This window comes from Diceros bicornis, chromosome 7, assembly GCF_020826845.1.
Source record: "Diceros bicornis minor isolate mBicDic1 chromosome 7, mDicBic1.mat.cur, whole genome shotgun sequence".
NCBI lineage: Eukaryota > Metazoa > Chordata > Mammalia > Perissodactyla > Rhinocerotidae > Diceros > Diceros bicornis.
In genome coordinates, this window is record NC_080746.1 from 11,321,193 (window position 1) to 11,339,477 (window position 18,285).

At 41.3% G+C, this 18,285-nt stretch overlaps 2 protein-coding genes across 4 annotated transcripts in view; one reads left to right on the forward strand and one right to left on the reverse strand.

Annotated features, from left to right (window-relative positions):
- SIAE (sialic acid acetylesterase) overlaps positions 1-6,865 on the forward strand; it is a 39,208-nt gene extending 32,343 nt beyond the window's left edge. For both annotated transcript variants that reach the window (XM_058544919.1, XM_058544920.1), the window contains 3 exons: positions 885-1,039; positions 1,999-2,194; positions 3,615-6,865. In XM_058544919.1, coding sequence (XP_058400902.1) covers positions 885-1,039; positions 1,999-2,194; positions 3,615-3,866 — 603 coding nt within the window. In that variant the 3' untranslated portion in view covers positions 3,867-6,865. The remainder of the gene's footprint in view (positions 1-884; positions 1,040-1,998; positions 2,195-3,614) is intronic.
- A 1,081-nt stretch (positions 6,866-7,946) lies between these two features.
- TBRG1 (transforming growth factor beta regulator 1) lies at positions 7,947-17,350 on the reverse strand. 2 transcript variants are annotated; one of them, XM_058544921.1, is made up of 10 exons: positions 16,982-17,350; positions 15,215-15,285; positions 14,375-14,607; positions 13,658-13,794; positions 13,517-13,576; positions 13,217-13,363; positions 9,908-10,005; positions 9,535-9,645; positions 8,969-9,108; positions 7,947-8,297 (listed from the first exon to the last, which is right to left on the reverse strand). In XM_058544921.1, exons 1-10 carry the CDS (start codon positions 17,129-17,131, stop codon positions 8,152-8,154), a joined length of 1,293 nt encoding a protein of 430 aa, XP_058400904.1. In that variant the 5' UTR covers positions 17,132-17,350; the 3' UTR covers positions 7,947-8,151. The 2 variants fall into 2 exon arrangements, with proteins under 2 accessions (XP_058400904.1, XP_058400905.1); XM_058544922.1 differs by lacking the exon at positions 13,517-13,576 and having other exon boundaries at positions 16,982-17,349.
- Between the last annotated feature and the right edge of the window lie 935 nt (positions 17,351-18,285).

Here is an 18,285-nt window from a genome sequence, read left to right on the forward strand (position 1 = left end):
CTTGAGGCCTAGGCTAGGAATTGACACACCATGACTTCTGTTTCAGTCTGTTGACCAAATCAAACCACATGGCTGAGCTCAGAATCAAGTGGTAGGGAAATATACTCTTTTTCTCAATTGGAGAAACCACAAAGCCATATGGCAGGAGGGTGTGGATATAGGAAGGTGTGAAGAATTGTGGTCTTTGATGCAAGTTACCACATGCTCAAGGGCAGATTTCTCTCTGCTTCCTTATAGTACCTAGCCCTGTGTTGTACACAGATGTATCAGCTAACTATGGCTTTGTGTAAAACTTAGTGGCTTAAAACAGCAGCCATTTTATTTGCTTATGATTCCATGGGTTGGCCAGGCAGGGCTTAACTGGGATGGCTCATCTCTGCTCTATGCGATATCAGCGGAGCTTGCTCTTGTGGCTACAGTTTGAAATTGGATGTTGGCACCTCTCTCTCCTCATGATATTCCAATTTCTAAGGCCCCTCTCTCTACATAATTTCTTCAGCAAGGTAGCTGGGCTTTTTTTACATGGCCATCTCAGTGTTCCAAGAGAATGAAATCAGAAGGCAAGAGCTCTCGAGGCAAAGACTCAGAAGCTGCACAGCGTCACTTCTGCTGCATTCTGTTGGTCAGAGAAAATCACAGGCTTAGCCTAGATTCAATGGGAGAAGAAATAGACGCCACCTCTTGATGAGAGGCGTGGCAAGGTTACATTGTGTCATGTGGGATGAGAGGGATTCAGTCACACCAGTAAGAAGCTCAGTAAATACTTGTTGAATGAACATTTGAACAAATGAGTGAAGCAGAAGCGGGGTCTGCTTGTGAAAAAGACTCCAGTGTAGGATTCTGATGCAATAAAATTCTGATGTAACAATCTCTCTACTTTCCAGTTATCTTCATATTTGTCTGCAACCTCAGATGATAAATTTCCCCAGATCCGTTGGCATCAAACAGCAGACTTTGGCTATGTTCCCAACCTAAGGATGCCCAACACTTTCATGGCTGTAGCTATGGATCTCGGTGATAGGAACTCACCTTTTGGCAGGTATGGTTGCTTCTTGGACTTTGCTTGAACAATATATGTCCTTTTTAGGCTTCATTCTGATGTTACCTTGTGAGGCAGCAGAGAGTAGGTGGTCTAAGGATTGGCCCTTAGAAGCATTATCTATCAGTCATTTATGCTGGGATGTGCTGCAGTAACAAAAAAAACCCTCAACATTTCAGTGCCTTGATGTAACAAAAATTTATTTCTTGTTCACACTACATGTCCAAAGAAGGTCAACAGAGAGGCTCTGCTCATCATAGCCATTCACAGATCCAGAGTGACAGAGGCTTCACAGTCTGTGCTTCTGCAGTCACCTTCAAGTCTCACACTGGCAATTAAATGCTTCCACCTAGAAGCAACGTGAGACACTTCTGTTTACATTGCATTACCCAAAGCAAAGCATATGGCCATGCCTACCTTCCTCTACTGTGGACTCAGAGGAGGAGTAATGGAATATTTGTGAACGGCCCTGATGACTACCACATATTAGCTATAGGATATAAGGGGATTTCAAATGTGAAATGGAGCCTAACACATAGTGTCTGGATTATAGTAGGATCTTGAATACATAAATATTTCTTTATTTTTGAATGAATGAATATTTATTGAATGAACGAATAAAAGCTGGAGGGGACCAAATAATGAACAGCTGATTCAAATGGAACACAGGACTTTTAGAGGTTGGAATAGTCTTATGAGTTACCTCTCCTAGGTAGTTTGAATGCCTTCCTTCCCTCCCTCCCTCTGTTCCCTCCATCCAGGTCATCTGTTATCTCAAGATTTCCAACCCATAGAAGGCCCAGAGTTCCATCTATGGTTACCATTCACCATTTCTCTTAAACTAACTAGCTACCGATCACTGGCTATTAGGTTCAGTCAACTTTGTTCTCCTTCTTTAAAAAAGTGTGGTTATTATTGAGCTCAAACCCAAAGTTCTCTCCTTGTTCTTTGTCCTGTAGCATCCACACTCGAGATAAACAGACTGTGGCCTATAGGCTGCATTTGGGGGCCCGTGCTGTGGCTTATGGTGAGAAGAAGCTGATCTTTCAAGGACCACTGCCTGAGAAGATAGAACTCTTGGCTGACAAGGGGCTGCTCAACCTCACATATTCCCAGCAAATCCATGTGCAGAGGCAGGACGACAAGACATTTGAGGTGAGAAGAAGAGCAGAATCAATAGGGGTTCATCCTGTGTTGTGAGTCAGGGTTTCCTCCACACTGAAGCCCATCTCTTTAATTATAGCTTTACTATGGGGCAGGTCTTGGTTGGTGGGGTCTGAGTTTATCTCAGAGGGGTAAAAGAAGCAGCTATTAATTCATTTGCTTAGAGGCAATTTTGATAGACAGGACAATCAAGGAAGGGAAAATGAGACCATATTAAAATGATACTCCTTTCATATTTTCCCTCCCAGAAAATATGAAATCTTTGCTCTAGGAAGGGCCTGCAGTTTATTTGTAGGTTACCTATTGAGAGGATCCTTGCTGCAGAACACTTCCCTCATCCTTGGGTGTCTCTTTTGTTGTGCTATCTTGAATTCTGATATCCTTTTGAGTTTAATTGTTTCTTTTGAGAGGCTTAAGCTTGGTGATTTGTCGCTTAGTGTGAATTAATGTAATGAAACTACTTTCTTTTAATACCTAGCAAGGATCATTCTACTGTGGAACTGGGCTATTGATTAAAGAGGTTATAGCAGTCTCTATAGTTGGGGGTGGGGGTGGAGGCATTCCTAGATGGAACATTTAAATGAGTGTCTTTGGGAATCATGAGGCTGTTAGTGGAGGGGGGTGGGGGGAAGGATGTATGAAAAGAGGGCATTGGGGGAGCTGAAAGATTATGAAAGAGAAATTTAATTGCACAGGAGTTCATCTAGGGCTGCTCCTCCTCTGGAATCCTGACTACTGTATCTGCTTGCCTCAGGTGCTTGGTCAGCGCTTACCCCACCTAGCTTCTTTAGACGCTGGTTGTAGGTGAATTCCAGCTCCCAAGAAGTCTCTGCATTCTGCGTTCTCTTCTTCAGTCAGTTGCTGGCAGTCTACCCATCATATGGACCCTGAATCATAGTTGGGGTCAGGACAGAATTTAACCTTTGGGTACTGGATAATTTATGTTCCCTTCCCTGAATTGCTTTCTGACTTGAGAAAGGCTTATTACCAAAAGTTCCTTTGTGCCCCTCCTTTCCTCAGCTCCTTTGGGAGCGCCAAAGAGTAGTGGCAGCCCCGGATTGCTTCCTCACGCGATCTCTGCCCGCACTGCCGCTTGGCGGGAGTGGTCGCAGCGCGAATGTTCAGGGAGGTCTTCTCTGCATGCTTTATGTGGTTGTGCTTCCTTGTCTTCCTCAGTAACTTAATGTTTTATTGATTGATTTAAGTTATTTATTTTATCTCATGAACCTTTATTATCAACCTGTGGCTGTGCTGACCTGTACTCAGGTTTGTTCTGATTGTTGTAGGAAATGGTCCTTGGCTAAGAATGGCTCCTTTCCCCTCTTCTAGTCTGCCTGAAAGAGCAGTTCCCAGTCTCTTGGAATATCCTACTAACTCACCTAACCGTTCCTGTTTTATGCTCTCTTAATAGATCTCATGTTGCGAGAACCGTCAATGCAAGTGGCTTCCAGCTCTTATGAACACTTTCTCCACCCAGACCCTGGCCCTGAATATCAGTTCTTGTCATGACACTCTGGTTGCTGTTCGCTATGCCTGGGCCACATGGCCTTGTGAATATAAACAGTGTCCTCTATACCACCCCACCAGTACCCTGCCAGCTCCTCCCTTCATTGCTCTCATTACAAATCAGATTCCTGGAAATCATAGCAAGGTTGCAAAATGATTTAGCTGCAGTATGATCATATCTTAGACATAGTGTGGATTCTTTAGATTTGGGCATTTAGGAGTTTAAATGATGACAACTATTGCTTTTAAAGGAAATTAATACAAAGGTCTCATTGGACAGCTCCCAGCTAGCACATGGCTGTTTCTGTATTCTGAGATGATCCAGGGCTGATAGGTAAATGGAATGATTACTTTTTGTCCCCTGGTTGGTCTAGGTGTCTGTATTAGACTAATTCCAAACCACAAACAAATTGAACCTCAGTGTCATTCACTTCCTTCATTATTGGGACTGCAATGTCTAACACTTTTGTCTCTTACATCCAGAATTGTGGAAACTCAGGACTGGAAGAGATTTCAAGGCTATGTAAGCCAGGTGGTGTTTATGTGTTCTTTACAAAATCTGACAAGTGGTTATTATCTGTATAAGGTTTCCATTCTAAACTTCCCAACAGTTTTTCCTTATCTGGAACTGAAATCTTTCTTCCACTACTCAACTGTCTTTCAGATAACTGAAGATAGCCCTATTTGTGTTCTAAGCCCAAAACAATTCTGTTCCGTCAGTCTAAATGATGAAAATGTGAATATTGAAAACAAACCAACCAGAACCCTGTGCAGGCATCTGGGGAGGTGCTGAGGGACTGCCTTAAGAAATGAAGAGAAAGAGTGAGGCGGTGGTAGCCCAGGAAGGCCCTCAGGCTACCCAGAGCAGGAGTGGGGGAATCACAGGCTTAGGAACACATGACAGTGGAGGTCACTGAGAGGCGAACAGTTCATTAGAGTTAAATATGAATCTCAGGCTCTTTAAAGTTAAGAGGTTTAAATATAAAAAGGATAATCCAGATGGAAGAAAAAAGTGAGGCTGAAAGTAAAGCTACATGATAAGCATTTAGAAAAATAATCCAGATGGGGCAAATGTGAAAGAGGGCTTGTGTGTGTACTCTTAAGAATCATAATGCTGTTGATTGGTTGATTAAAAACAGCTAATGGCACTTGATAATTGTGGTTATCAGAAGTTGGAAATAAAGGTATAATCATTAGTGGCATGTACACATTTATATCCAGTCAAAATTGGGTTAGGAATGAGCTTGTAAATTGTCTTTTGAAGTATGAGAAGGGAGTAAGACTGTTACCTATGAGTAGCTTTCATTCCCTTAATGTGAAAAATGAGAACTAAAGCAGTAAGCATCTTTCTCTCCACACCTGTCCTCCAAATCGTCCTGGTGTAGCTCCAAACAGCAGGAATAGCTTTGTGAGTGTCAGCATTTTATTTAGTAAAAAAACAAAACAACTATGCAGTCTGCAAGGAACTTGGGCTCCTCTGAGGCCTTCCTAGTACCATTAACTCCTAACACCCATACTTTGACCTGTTATGCATCTGGCCTAATGGGAACCATGAACCTAGTAACAGACTCCTAAGAAAAAGTAAATTTACCCATCTACCCCTTCCCATCCCCAATACACACACACTAGGGGCTGGTCTAATTTGGAGGCAGCTAGAGATAGCCAAGAAGCTCGGGTTCCTTTCACCCCAGTAACCTGGTGCACACGGTGTAAAAAATTAGGCTTAGGTAGTGGATATATTAATGGAGGCATGTGAATCTTAATTTATTTTTAATGGTTGAATAATTTAAAACATTCTGTGGTAATGCAGTTTATTTCCCAAATGAAAATAACTTCTTATGGTTTGAAAAATGAAATTTATAATCACTGTAGAACATTTGGATGCTAACAAAAAAGTATAAGCAAGTAAAAACCACCCCCAAATTCATAATTTGGAGAGAAACACAATATTTTGGTGAACAGTCACTTGATTTGTTTGGGTTATATTTTACACACTACGTGGTATATTTTGTAATCTGTGTTTTTGACTTATTCTAGCAAAATACTTTTCCTGTGTCAATTGACTATAGATTTAGTGTTTCAGTTTGTGGGACCCATACTTACTTTAACCAATTTCCCCTTAGTAGACATACAGGTTTTTTCCAATTTTTCACTATAAAACTAATACCGTGATAACTATTACCTGCTGCAAACATCATACCACACTTATTTCCTTAGGGTCCTTAATGTGGAATAACATGTTTAAGGATAAATATGTTTAAAATTTTGATTATCTACAGCTTAACCCTCCCAAAGGGTTCAACGGTTTACATTCCCACCAAGGTATAGTTCCATTTTTTCCCTCATTCTCATTGACACTGGATGTCAAATTTAAAAGACCTTTTACAATCCAGTAGATGAAAAGATATTTTAAGTATATGAGGGCAGTGTTTTTCAAGTTTTTTAAAATGATGATCCATAGTAAAAACATTTTTATTATTCCGTGTATCCCCATACATGTGTATGCATGTGTGATATTTATATAAATACATATACACACTATAGTTGAAACCAAAGTTTCAGCCTTTCAACATGCGATGCATTCCAGTATGTGCTAATTCTCTATTTAATTTAATTTAAATTAATTAATTTATTTTTTGTGAGGAAGATCAGCCCTGAGCTAACATCCATGCTAATCCTTCTTTTTTGCTGAGGAAGACCGGCTCTGAGCTAACATCTATTGCCAATCCTCCTCCTTTTTCTCCCCCAAAGCCCCAGTAGATAGTTGTATGTCATAGTTGCACATCCTTCTAGTTGCTCTATGTGGGACGTGGCCTCAGCATGGCTGGAGAAGCGGTGCGTTGGTGTGCGCCCGGGATCCAAACCCGGGCTGCCAGTAGCGGAGCGCACGCACTTAACTGCTAAGCCACGGCGCCAGCCCTCTATTTAATTTTAAAAGATGTAGGTCTTGACTCCCTAAGTGTAAGAACAACTAATGGGTTGAGATCTGTAGTTTGAAAAACACTGTTCTAGGAAAGTTACAAAGTGAATACTCTTATTAAACAGCACACTAACTTATTTAAAGGCTCTCTTTTAATAAGTGTTTTACTCAGGCTGTAACAGAATGGAAAGATATTTGCTTTATGATAAAAGCAGCATATATCATTTCTCTGTAAGTGCAAATATGTTCAGACAACTTATAAGAAAAAAGAGAAAAGAAAGAGAGAGAGGAAAAAAAAAAAAAAGAGAAAAAAAGACCAAAGAAAAACATTAAAATATTAACAGCTTTGAGTAATCCCCTTTCCACCCGATTTGCTTTTATCCAAATTTTAATAGATTATTTTTTTGCAATGTAAAGTTATACCAAATATAAAAAGACTGTAATTAAGAATCAAAACATTAATGCTCTTTAGTTTTGATACTTTGTAGTGGCTGGTGCAGTGTGCTCTAAATGCTATTGTCTGACCCCTCCGTCTGCTGTTCAGATTTATTTCTATAAAATGCTAATCACATTTGTGTTCTCCCCAATTAGCAGTTATGAAGTGTAGCACAACAACAATCCAGTTCTCACCACTCCTTCCCCTTTCTCCTTCTGGGGTCCGTTTGTTCCTGCCCATTCCAGCCAGCCCTGGTACCTGGTACTATGCCCTCACTGCCCATCCAACCAGGTGCTGTGGAGTGGTCAGGCTAGGTGATGCAGTAAACCTCCACCTTAATGCCATAAGCAGGGTCCAAACAATTTAGTTGCATTGAATGTGGAGTTATTACACAGTTAATGAAATGATGGGGTGACTCTGTTTTGGAGGATGGGAACCAATCCCCAATCATATCTAAATTTGTGTTATCATGTGGTTACAATGTATTTAGCTAAAAGAACATTCTCCAATAAGGAACCACAAAGAGGATACAGAAAGGGTGAAACAGGGCTTTTCGATCTCCTTGAAGGATGTGTGAAGTGTGAAGAAAAAGATGAACAGCGTGCTGTGGACTGGACTCGCAAGCTTAGGGATAAGCAGGATTTGATTCTGATGACACTCACATGAAAACCAGCAGCAGCCTGGGTTGCGGGGGCTGGGACTTAATATTCCGTGAACTAGAATCAGAATCAAGGGTAGTACGTTGTCAGACTCTTACCACATGCATCCTTCACGAGGCAGCAGCCATCGTTCACTCTGGTTTATAAAGGACTTAAGTTTACCTCAGGCAGAGCTAAGCACAAAAGATTATATTTTGATTACAACAAGATGAAAATAAGCAGAATTGTCAAGAGAAATTTATTACTAAAAATAAAGCAGCTGAAGTTTTTCTCAGGGAAAACTGTCACCACAGGAACTCCACGGCAAAAGGTGTTAATTTAACATCTTCACTCCTGAACTGCTGCCTTCGTTCATATATTCTAAGTTTTAGTTTAAGTTAAAAAATTCATCATGATGAAAATGATGTGGTATCTGATCCCTTCTTGTTCAGTCTGAAGACTGAGTTGGGCTACACTGCGACGGAGACTTCAAGTGCTGTAGGTGAGTATCTACCAAAGATTCGTGTGTCAGGAACATGGGTCGGTAAGAAGACACAAAGGCTGTAGGCTGAAGCTCTGGGAGGTCCAAGGATCCTGGGGAAAAGAATTCCTTAAGTTCCAGTGCCACTGACCAGACACATATGTTCTTCCAACTCCTTAACACCCTTGCATCTGTCAGCCAATTCTGCCCTTGTTTGGTAAGACAGAACAGATACTTACTATTACAATGAAGAAAACTGGTGGAAACAGATTAAGTGACTTGCCCAGGGTTATATAGTATATTAGGTAAAGAGTGAGAATTTTAATTCTGTTTTCTTATTTACAGCCCAGAGCTCTCCCTATATGACCCCAGTGCTGGATCCCCTGATCACTCCACCCATCTGTGGGAGGGAAGCCATGGAACATAGGCACGACCAAGGCCATGACCTGACCCCCTTTACCTCATTTGAAATTTTAGTCCTACACGGTCAACTCTCCCCTGGAGTTCTGCTTAGGTCTTACTTAGGTAGAAAATGAGAAACCCTAGTTTCTCGGTGCGCCCTGCCTTTCTATGACCACAGATGCTCCCTGTGACCTCTGTGACGACTGCTGGAGAGCTACGTAGGGTGACAGATCCTCCCGACTCAGGACTCTCCATGATTGGAACAACGAAAGCTTATATCACTTACTGCTCAGATATTTGGGGTACTCAGCTATGACTGAAGAGGGGAGGGTTAGCCTAAAATGGTCAATTTTCAAACCAGAAAGGTAAAATTAAAAGATACCTTGTAGAATGGGATCATTATCTTCATCAAAGGTCTGTCTCTGAAAAGCTTCAAAGCTTATAGTTGCATCATACTCCGGCAGTCCTTGGGGTAGCTGCCCATCTCCAGGTTTGCACACATCAAATTTCACCCATTGGTAACTGCAGATCAAAGGGAATCATCACTGAGAGCTATCTGTTGGTCATAATAACCCATTCTTACCTCCAAAGGGATTAGGTATTTTTTCTGTAGATCTCTCCCATAACTCTAAAAAACATATTAACTAACCAAAAAAACTAAAAGAAGATAGACAGGCTTTTTTTAGTAACACATTATTCTGTAGGACTTCCCAACTCTTTTGCTGTCATGGTACACACGGAAAATGATGATAATTATGGTAACGTGGGGTGCTGGCTCCTGTTCCCCTGTCCAGAGGGTTAAGAGGATCAATACTGAGGCACACTGGTCGAGAAGCAAGCATGCCTTGCACACAGAAGCAGCTCAATAAGTATGTGAATGAGCAAAACGATTTAGGTCCCTGGCCTGCCAATCACAGAGCTTCTCTCAAGGGATCTGACCACACTTACTTGACGCATTTTCGAGCTCCTGGACAACTCTGGATCAGGTTGTGGATGGTTGGATGAGAAAACCCAAAGAAGTCAGCTCCAGATGGAAGCAGGTTGGGCATTAGTTTCCCCCTAAATAGGAGAGGGAGGATTTTAGTTTAAGAGCCTAGAGAGAGATGAGAATGGATTTAGGAACGGAATGTGGGTATGAACACACAGAATAAGCTTTCTTATTCTGGAGATACTCTGGAGAATCTAGTTGCTAAGACATCCGAAGGATGCAGGATAGTGTTCTACAAGATAAAGGATCTCCACTCATTAAAAGCAAGAGAAAAGGTCTCACTGTACAAAAAGTGATCTTTTTAGTCTGTCTTCAAGCTGTTGGTCAACTTACATGGTAGCACTTATGGTCTTGAGCAGTTCTGCATGACAGGCATCTGCAGAAGAGCTGACGATGGCGTTCTGGAGGTCATCTTCAGGAACAATTTCAAACTGAGAAAGATAAAGGAGCAATTAGATCCATCTTCAAGGAAGAAGTAGTAGAGAGAAAGTCATACTACTCCTGTAACTATTTCTTCACTCTGGAACTTGAAGCTCATGTATACCATACTAGGAGGAGGGCACAATTTCCTAGAGTACTGTTAAAAATTCAAACAAATCCAAGAAAACAGAGAAAGTCCTTTGTTTCAATTCTATACTTTTTGGTTGACTGCTCTCTAGAGATCAACACTTAATTTGTTACCTTCCCAGACCCTTTCCTAACACTTACTTATATCTACAAGTACAAATACAAATGGTGTTTTAAAAACAAATGAGATCGTTCTCCATGTAATCTTAGATTTACTTTATAATATCCAGGCCATTTTGACTGCAAACCCCCATTTCACTTTATTTTTTGAATTGCAAAATATCTTGACTATTTATAGAAAGAAACTTTTTTTTTTGTTTTTTGTGAGGAAGATCAGCCCTGAGCTAACATCCATGCTAATCCTCCTCTTTTTGCTGAGGAAGACTGGCCCTGGGCTAACATCTGTGCCCATCTTCCTCCACTTTATATGGGATGCTGCCACAGCATGGCCTGACAAGCGGTGCCTCGGTATGCGCCCGGGATCCGAATCCAGGCTGCCAGCAGCAAACCGCCGGCACTTAACGGCTACGCCACGGGGCTGGCTCCTATAAAAAGAAACTTTTAAATCAAAATTATAGTAATACTGAGGAATTTTGCCAAGAAAGTACTTTTGTAACAAGCACCATTTAGTCAACTTAATTCCTTGACCAGTTTTCTATAAAGTTTAATTAATTTTTGCAAAGAAAATATTTCTGTAACAAGTTCTATTCAGCCAATTAAATTTCTTGACGAGTTTTCTATAAAGCTCAGTTAAACAGTTTCCAGTTTTTCAATGTTTACTTTAATCAAATTATTCCAAACAGGATTATTTTCTGTATATATATATTTTACAATAATGTGCATTACTGATCATTTTTTCAGAATGCAAAACTGAGTACAGTTTCTACCATTGTTAGTTTTCTTCTGAGGTTATTATTTCACCTGATTCAGTTTTACTGTGTCAAATTGTAGAGATCTTTCAATTTTGTCAATAATAAATTATCTTGTGAGTAGTTTTAGTCAGTGGTGGTTTTGTTACTTCAATCAATGACATATGTTGCAAGTTTAAGACACTGATGGTTTATATTTATTTGTCAGCTAATTCATGAAAAAACTGTGAGCAATTATCTTCAAATGTTTCAGGATTGCTCTACTATTTGGTATTGGTCATGCCAATTCCAATCTTTTATGTTGTGTGCACAGTAACCTATTTGAGCAAAGAACAATTAAAAGACCAAAATGTCATATTTTGGTCTTAGAGATCTTTCCCTGTTAGTATGTGTAAATCTATTTCATTCTTTTAACTGCTGTGTAATATTACAGAAAGTGGATATATCTTAATTTTTCACCATTCTCCTATTGATGGGTATTTAGGCTATTTCTAATTTCTTGCTGTTGCAAACCATGCTGCAATGCACACCGTTATATGTAATTCTTTTGTTCACATTTGCACATTTCTCTAGGAAATACCAGAATACCTAGAAGTATTGTGTCAACAGATACACATATTAAAATTGTTGATATTGCCAAGTTGCCTTCCAAAAAGACTACAAATTTTCATTTTACTAATGCATACTTGTTTTCCTACACCCTGGCCAACATTCGATATTATCAATCTCTCTGATGTTTGCCTATGAGCAAAATAAGATCTGTTTTATTTGCATTTCCCTAAATACTAGTGAGGTCTATTCTTATCAACCATCTGCACTGTTTCTGTGAAATGCCTGTTTTATCTGATTGCTTTTTATCTTGGACCACAGGAGCACTTTATTTGGCTATTAACCTACTCATACATTTTCTTCCTATTTGTTGCTTGAGATTTAACTTTGATTATATCATTTATAAAGTGTTTAGATTTTTAATAGTCAAATCTGTTCCATTTTTCTTTATGGCGTCTATGTTTCATGTCTTGCTAAAGAAAACCTTTTTACCTCACTCTAAGATTATAAAAATATTCTTCTATATTTTCTTTTAATATATATATAGTAGAAAACATTCTATAAAGCTAACGTAATTAAAAGTCATATTGGCATTTATAGACAAATAGATGAAATAGAATCATCTGGAAACATACTCAAGTATTATATGTATTTAGTATATACTAAAGGTGTCACTTGATGTTAGTTGGAAAAAAATTAAAGCTCACAATGTACCTAAAAATAATGTCCAGATGGGTTAATGAACTAAAAAAAAAAAAAGGAAATTAAACACCCAACAGACTCTTCTTTTTCAAAAATATTTTAATTTGTCTTTCAGAGGAAATTAAGAATCAGCTTGTCAATGTCCATTAACATTCTATCAGGATGTTTGATTAGTTTTTTGATTAGATTTGCATTGAATTGATAGATTTGTTATAAATATGGTATATTGCTATCATATTGAGTCTTTCTGTGAGAGCACGTTCTAAAGAGAACTGCTGCACAGCCAAGGTCATCTGAACTCAGATGCGTCCCACAGCCAAGACAGGAGTGCTCCAGATGCTCCAGCCAAGACAGGAGTGATGCAGTATTATCCACAGGCGTCGGGCAGGCTCTCAGCCTCTGCTCAAAGGTTCCTTACCTTGCTTCTATCTCCTTTCACTCAATTTTCTAACGATCTGTAACATCATTAGACAGTGAAGCCTGGAACTCTGAAAATGGTCTATTTTTCCCTAATGATCAGAGGTGATGGTTAAGAAAAATGAACTGCCTTGAATCATAGCACTAAGAAGGATGAACAAACATATTTAATAAGACTAGGATTCAGGTCTCCCAGGTCCTTAAGAGTATGTGTATCCAGAAACTGAAAATGGCAGAATCAAACTAATCTTCCCTGTGTATGGGCCTGCACTTTACAAATAAACAGGTTTGATCAGCCTCACATAGTCACCATATTGACAGTAGGAGAATCAGACGGATATAGATTCACATCCCAGCTCAAGCACTTATTAGCAGAGGTGTGACTTAGGGCCAAACACTTTTCCTGCATCTTGGGGTTACCCAAATGGCGATTAAACAGTATCTACCTTGTAAAGTGTCAGAACAGGTCATTAAGTGCCTGTCACAGAGAAGGTTTTCAAAAAAAGGGAAAAACAGTAGTTATGATCAGAGTGGGTACCTGAGGCTGCATACCACCATCCTTGATCTGACAGGTATATAGACACTTCTGGTCTGGGCACTTCATGCTGGCAAAGATTCGAGTACTGCAGTAGCCCACAGGGTAGATGGCATTCTCATCATGGAAGCCAGGTCGGTCGGTGATGATCTATAAAAAAGATTCCCCCAACCTGCGATTGAGGTCATGGATAATTTAGAAGTCCAGTGTACTATGGGAGCCTTTAGAACCACTCTGTCGCTGCAAAGAGTGACTCAAATCACACACAGAAAGAGTGTAGGCTGTGCAGCAGACACAACTGACCTGGTTTCCTAGGGATTGGAGATTTTTCTGGGGTTGGTCTGGATCAGCAAGGGGCTGCTGCTAATGGGAAGAGGGAGGGAAGGCTTAACCCCATTCCCGTATTTCTGATTCTCCTCTCTCTATATTGCTGGTCTCACTCACCTCCCCCAGGCTATATACTGTTAGACCCCCCAGTCCGATGGGGAACACAGGCCGTCCTGAGGGATCCAGGGCAATGGGCTGAACCAGCTTGCGAGCACCTCCCTCCATTTTCTTTTTCTTGGATGTTTTCTTCAGAACTGAAACGCAAATCTGGGGTCACCCACTTTAGGCCCCTCCCAATGCTGAGGGGAAGGGAAAACTTTACACGTGAATGCTACGGACAATTAGCCAATGTGGTTCTACATACTCACCAAATGGGCACATGGGACTTTTCCCCAGAGCCCTGAGTATCTTTCTAACCCACCCACCTGGCAGTAACCAATTTTAATATTAGTACTTAGCACCTAAAAGCCTTACACTTTTTAAGGACTCTTACTTCATTTATAAAATCAGAAATTTTCCATCCGTGTGCTCAGAAGGCCACTTAGCCCATTTCCCTGCCTCTAGGAAAGACTGAACTGAAGGCAACCCAGAGAGTGGGGGGTGTGGGAGAAGAGGGAGGCCTTACCCTGCTCCCGTTGCATTTAACCAGTCTAACTGGAATTCCTCCACCCAAAGTGGCTTTAATACACTTGCTTTTCAAGGGCTATTAGGGCTGCTTAAGGATCAGATGAGAGTTTAAATATATTTGTGGCTATGTGTGTCACCAGTTAGTACCAGGTCTCTGTCATTAGTATTGGAGCCATTAGGGCAACTGATATCCTCTCCCCAAGGTACCTTCCAGTTTGTTGTTCTCTTTGCCTTTTTCTTTTTTCTCCTTCTTGGATTTCTTTCCAAATGGTTCCTCAGCCGCAGTGCTGGGCCCGGAAATGGGCCCAGCTCCCTGTATAGATCCCACAGAGCTGGACACACCATAAGCCAAGGGCAAACTGGAGCTGTTGGAAGGAGCTGCAGCCTGTACTTCGCCTTCAGTTAGAGCCTGAAGCTGGAGGAGCTTCTTTAGCAAGTACCTGAGGTCGGGAAGGAAAGGGAGCAGAGGCATAAACTTGTTTTATCTCAATTCAATATTTTACTCTAGTATTAGGAAAAGCCAGAACTAGAAAAGATTATTACACTCATAAAAATAAGGTTCTTATTGGAGCCTGGGAATAATGAAGCTTCAGAGGATAATACCTCAAGAAGCCAAGGAAAAAGGATTGGAGCTTATCTCTCTTGTATCTGGAGGGTTCCTCTACCTTGATGTTGGAAGGTGTTAGGCTTCTGTATACCCCACTGTGATTTGCACAGAGTAGTACGTACTCAATAAATATTTGTAGAATGACAAGTAGTTGCTTTTATCCCTTGGCTTTTATAATTGGTGAGTTATAATTAGATGACCTATTAGATGTGACAAGAGGGTTTTGTCAGAAAGATGAATAGAGCTGTCTCATCACCATGGTTCAACATTACTTGGGTAAAGAGGAACCAATACCACAGGTTGTGGGTTTCTCTGTACTTGATCAGTGGCCAATGGGCCGTGCAATGAACAAAAATCCCACTAGAGAAAAATGCCCAGAGCAATAAAACCTTATCATTCACCACAAATGTGATTCTGAACACAAAATGAAGCCAGCTCACCGTCTTTCTTCTTTTGCTTTAAGAAATTTTTCCTCAAGACGAGCAATTTCATCACAAATAGCAGCATTTTCCTTTAAGAAAAATTTTGAATATAATCATACAAAATGAATAAAAGATCAAAGTATTATGCTGGGAAGAGGAGCTATATTCCAAACCAAAGAAGTCTGTGTTGGTGGGTGAGAAGGATAAGCTAGTCTACCTTGCAGACAAACTATAAGAAACCTACAGGTAACAGTAGAGTCAAGTTCTATGGGCAGGGTAATTACATAATTTATATAAATGGAGGCACCTTTGAGTGAAAAGAGGAAGCTATCAATGATTATGCCAGAACAATATGGCAAACTATGGCTGTCCAAACCAAACCAAGATGTACGGTGACCTTAATTAGAGTAGTGTTTGTCAGAGAAAAGGGCAAACTGCTCACATTTATGGATGCTTAAATTTAATCCTTATAAATATGAGGAATGTGATTCCCCTGTGCCTTGACTCTTGGGGTGCTTAGAAAACCAACCTAACCCAAGGAATCCCAAGCAATATGAAGCTTAAAGAGAAAAACTGGATGGAACAAAATTAACTCCAGTATGTAAAATTCTTAAACTTTATATAATCTACTTATGTGTATTCAACTATCATCTTTCTTTACTGATGACTCAATCCATTTCCCAAGCATCAGTCCTGAAGGGAATGCTCCAATCTGGATGTTCCACAGGTGGGACCTCAACCTCTGAATGTTCAAAACAATATCACTGTTCTTCACAAAACCTTTTTCATGTACTTGATGGAACCAACATCCTTCTAATAACATAGGCTCCAAGCTTTACGTACCTTTGACAAGTAGTGGATAAAAAAAAGGTAAGAGTCAACTAGATATCAAGTCCTCTTAATTCTACTTTTCTTATTTCTCTCCAGTGCACATACCAAGTGCTAAGTAAATGCTTTTGGCATGAATGTTCTAATTTCCAAAGCTTTCCTTATGCTTCCAAAAAAGCTGAGAGATGTTCAAGCTTTTGGTAGAAAGAGGTAAAGTGGTGATTTGGATGTGGGAGGACATTTGAGGACTTCACTCCCTATTTCCAAGCACTGAGGCAAGCCTGAACAAGCCAGAATACTGTAACACAAAGTTGTGGCTGGCAACAGTTCCTTCATTCAATAAACCCAGGGTCTCTACAATAAAGGAATGGCAGAAACACTTGGGAGACTCAAAAGAGGTTAGAAGGGGGTATTACTGATAGCTTCATGTGCCTATGTAGGGAAGGGGTCACTTATGGGTACGTGGGTTGCTTGGGAAATAGGCTGTGGAGTGCAAGTAATGAAGGAACTAGAATCAGAATGTCTGAGTTGGAGTCTGGGCTCTGACAGAGTGCCCTTGAGCAAATCATCTGTCTGGGTTTCAGTGCTGTCATTTTAAAAATAGTGCCTCATTCTCAGGGTTCTCTTGAGAATCAAACGCATTTCTAAGAGTTTTGTGGTAAAAACGATAAAGACTAAAACTTAGTGACACATGTTCTAGGTACCAAGCACTTTACTTGCCTCATTTAATCTTCATTAACTCTGCAAGGTAGTTAGTTCTCATTTCCAGATAAGGAAGCAGAGCATTAGAGAATTAGGTAATTTGTCCAAACACACAATGCTAGCAAGAAGTAGTGTATACTGCAAAAGCTAACACTATATTAATGCTGCCACTCTGGGAAGGGGAAGAGTTTGGGGAAAGATTCCGCGAGTTAGGAGAGTCTCGGCGGAGAATGGCTGAGCGACAGTCAGACTCACAAACACTGTGGCTTTGGCCGCTTTGCGCAGCCGCAGGTACTTCAGCCGGTACTTCTCGTTCTGGCTCTTCTTCGGGAGCTTTTTCATCCTGGCCTTACTGGACGGCAGCGCGGCCCGCGGCGAGGAGGCGAGGCCGCCCAGCAGGCTCATGGTCCGGCCCCGCTAAGGGGGCTCCAGGGGGCGGCCGGCATCGGCTCCTAGGACGAGGAGCGGCCGGGAGCGCCCGCTTCGTTTGGTCTGGGCTGGCGGAAGCGGAGCTCTAGGAGTCGACCTGTCCAGAATGTCCTCAAGGCGGCTGGCTGGGCCAGAAATCCAGCAACGGAACCCGGCTCCCGGCGCCTCCCAGCACTTCCGCGTCGGTCTCGGAAGTAAGACCTGCCCGGAAGTTACGTAAGGGCGCCGGCCGCGTGTAACTTCCGGGGCTGTGAGAGCGTCCGTGCCCCAGCTGGAGGGAGGAGAGGGAGGCGGGCCAGTGCAGGTTGGGGAGAGGAGGGAGGGTCCGCGGCCGGAAACGACTCCGTGACCCGCCTCCGTGGGTTTAGCTGAGGGTTAGACTTGTTGAGCTAAGGCACGAACAAACAAAAGTCTTCCCAACGCGAATGTCATCCACGCTCGCCGCAGCCCACTGCGTTTCAGCACCACTTTTCACACTTGGTACAGACTGGCCTTCCCGAGTGTGGGACGCACTTGAACGCGAGTGCTGGTAGTGCTGCTTTCCTTGCTTGCTTCCTTTCTACAGCTCGCATAAATGTTTCCTGAGTGCCTTCCTGAGTGCCTGTTATGCTGTGATTTTACTAGGAGCTGGGCCTACAGTGGTGAACAGAAAAAAGACCTGTGCTCTCTCAGATTAGAATCTGGTAGGGGAGATGGAAAATTTAACAAGCAGTTTTAATAACATGCTAGCACTAAGTAGGCACTCAGTGTTTGCCTAATGAAACCGAAAGTATGCTTCTGTACGTATACTTATATAGCTCTGACTTGATAACCAAGGTCTATCTGAAATCATCAGATAAGGAGGATACACGATTCTTTAGAGGCAGAATTGGTAAATGCGCTGGTCTGGAAGTCGGAAGGCTTGTATTCATTCTTTTTGCAGCGATGCCACCAACTAGTTGAGTGAGCCTCTCTGGGTCACAGGTTTTTCCTCTCAAAACCGAATATACTCTTTAGAATAATAGAGGTGAATGAGAGTTCTAAACTGAAAGGTACTCTACTCATATACAGTTAGTGTTATATATTCAAAATGTACACTTCTAGAATTGAATATGAAATTAAGGAAACTGTGTACGTAGTTAATAAGTTCA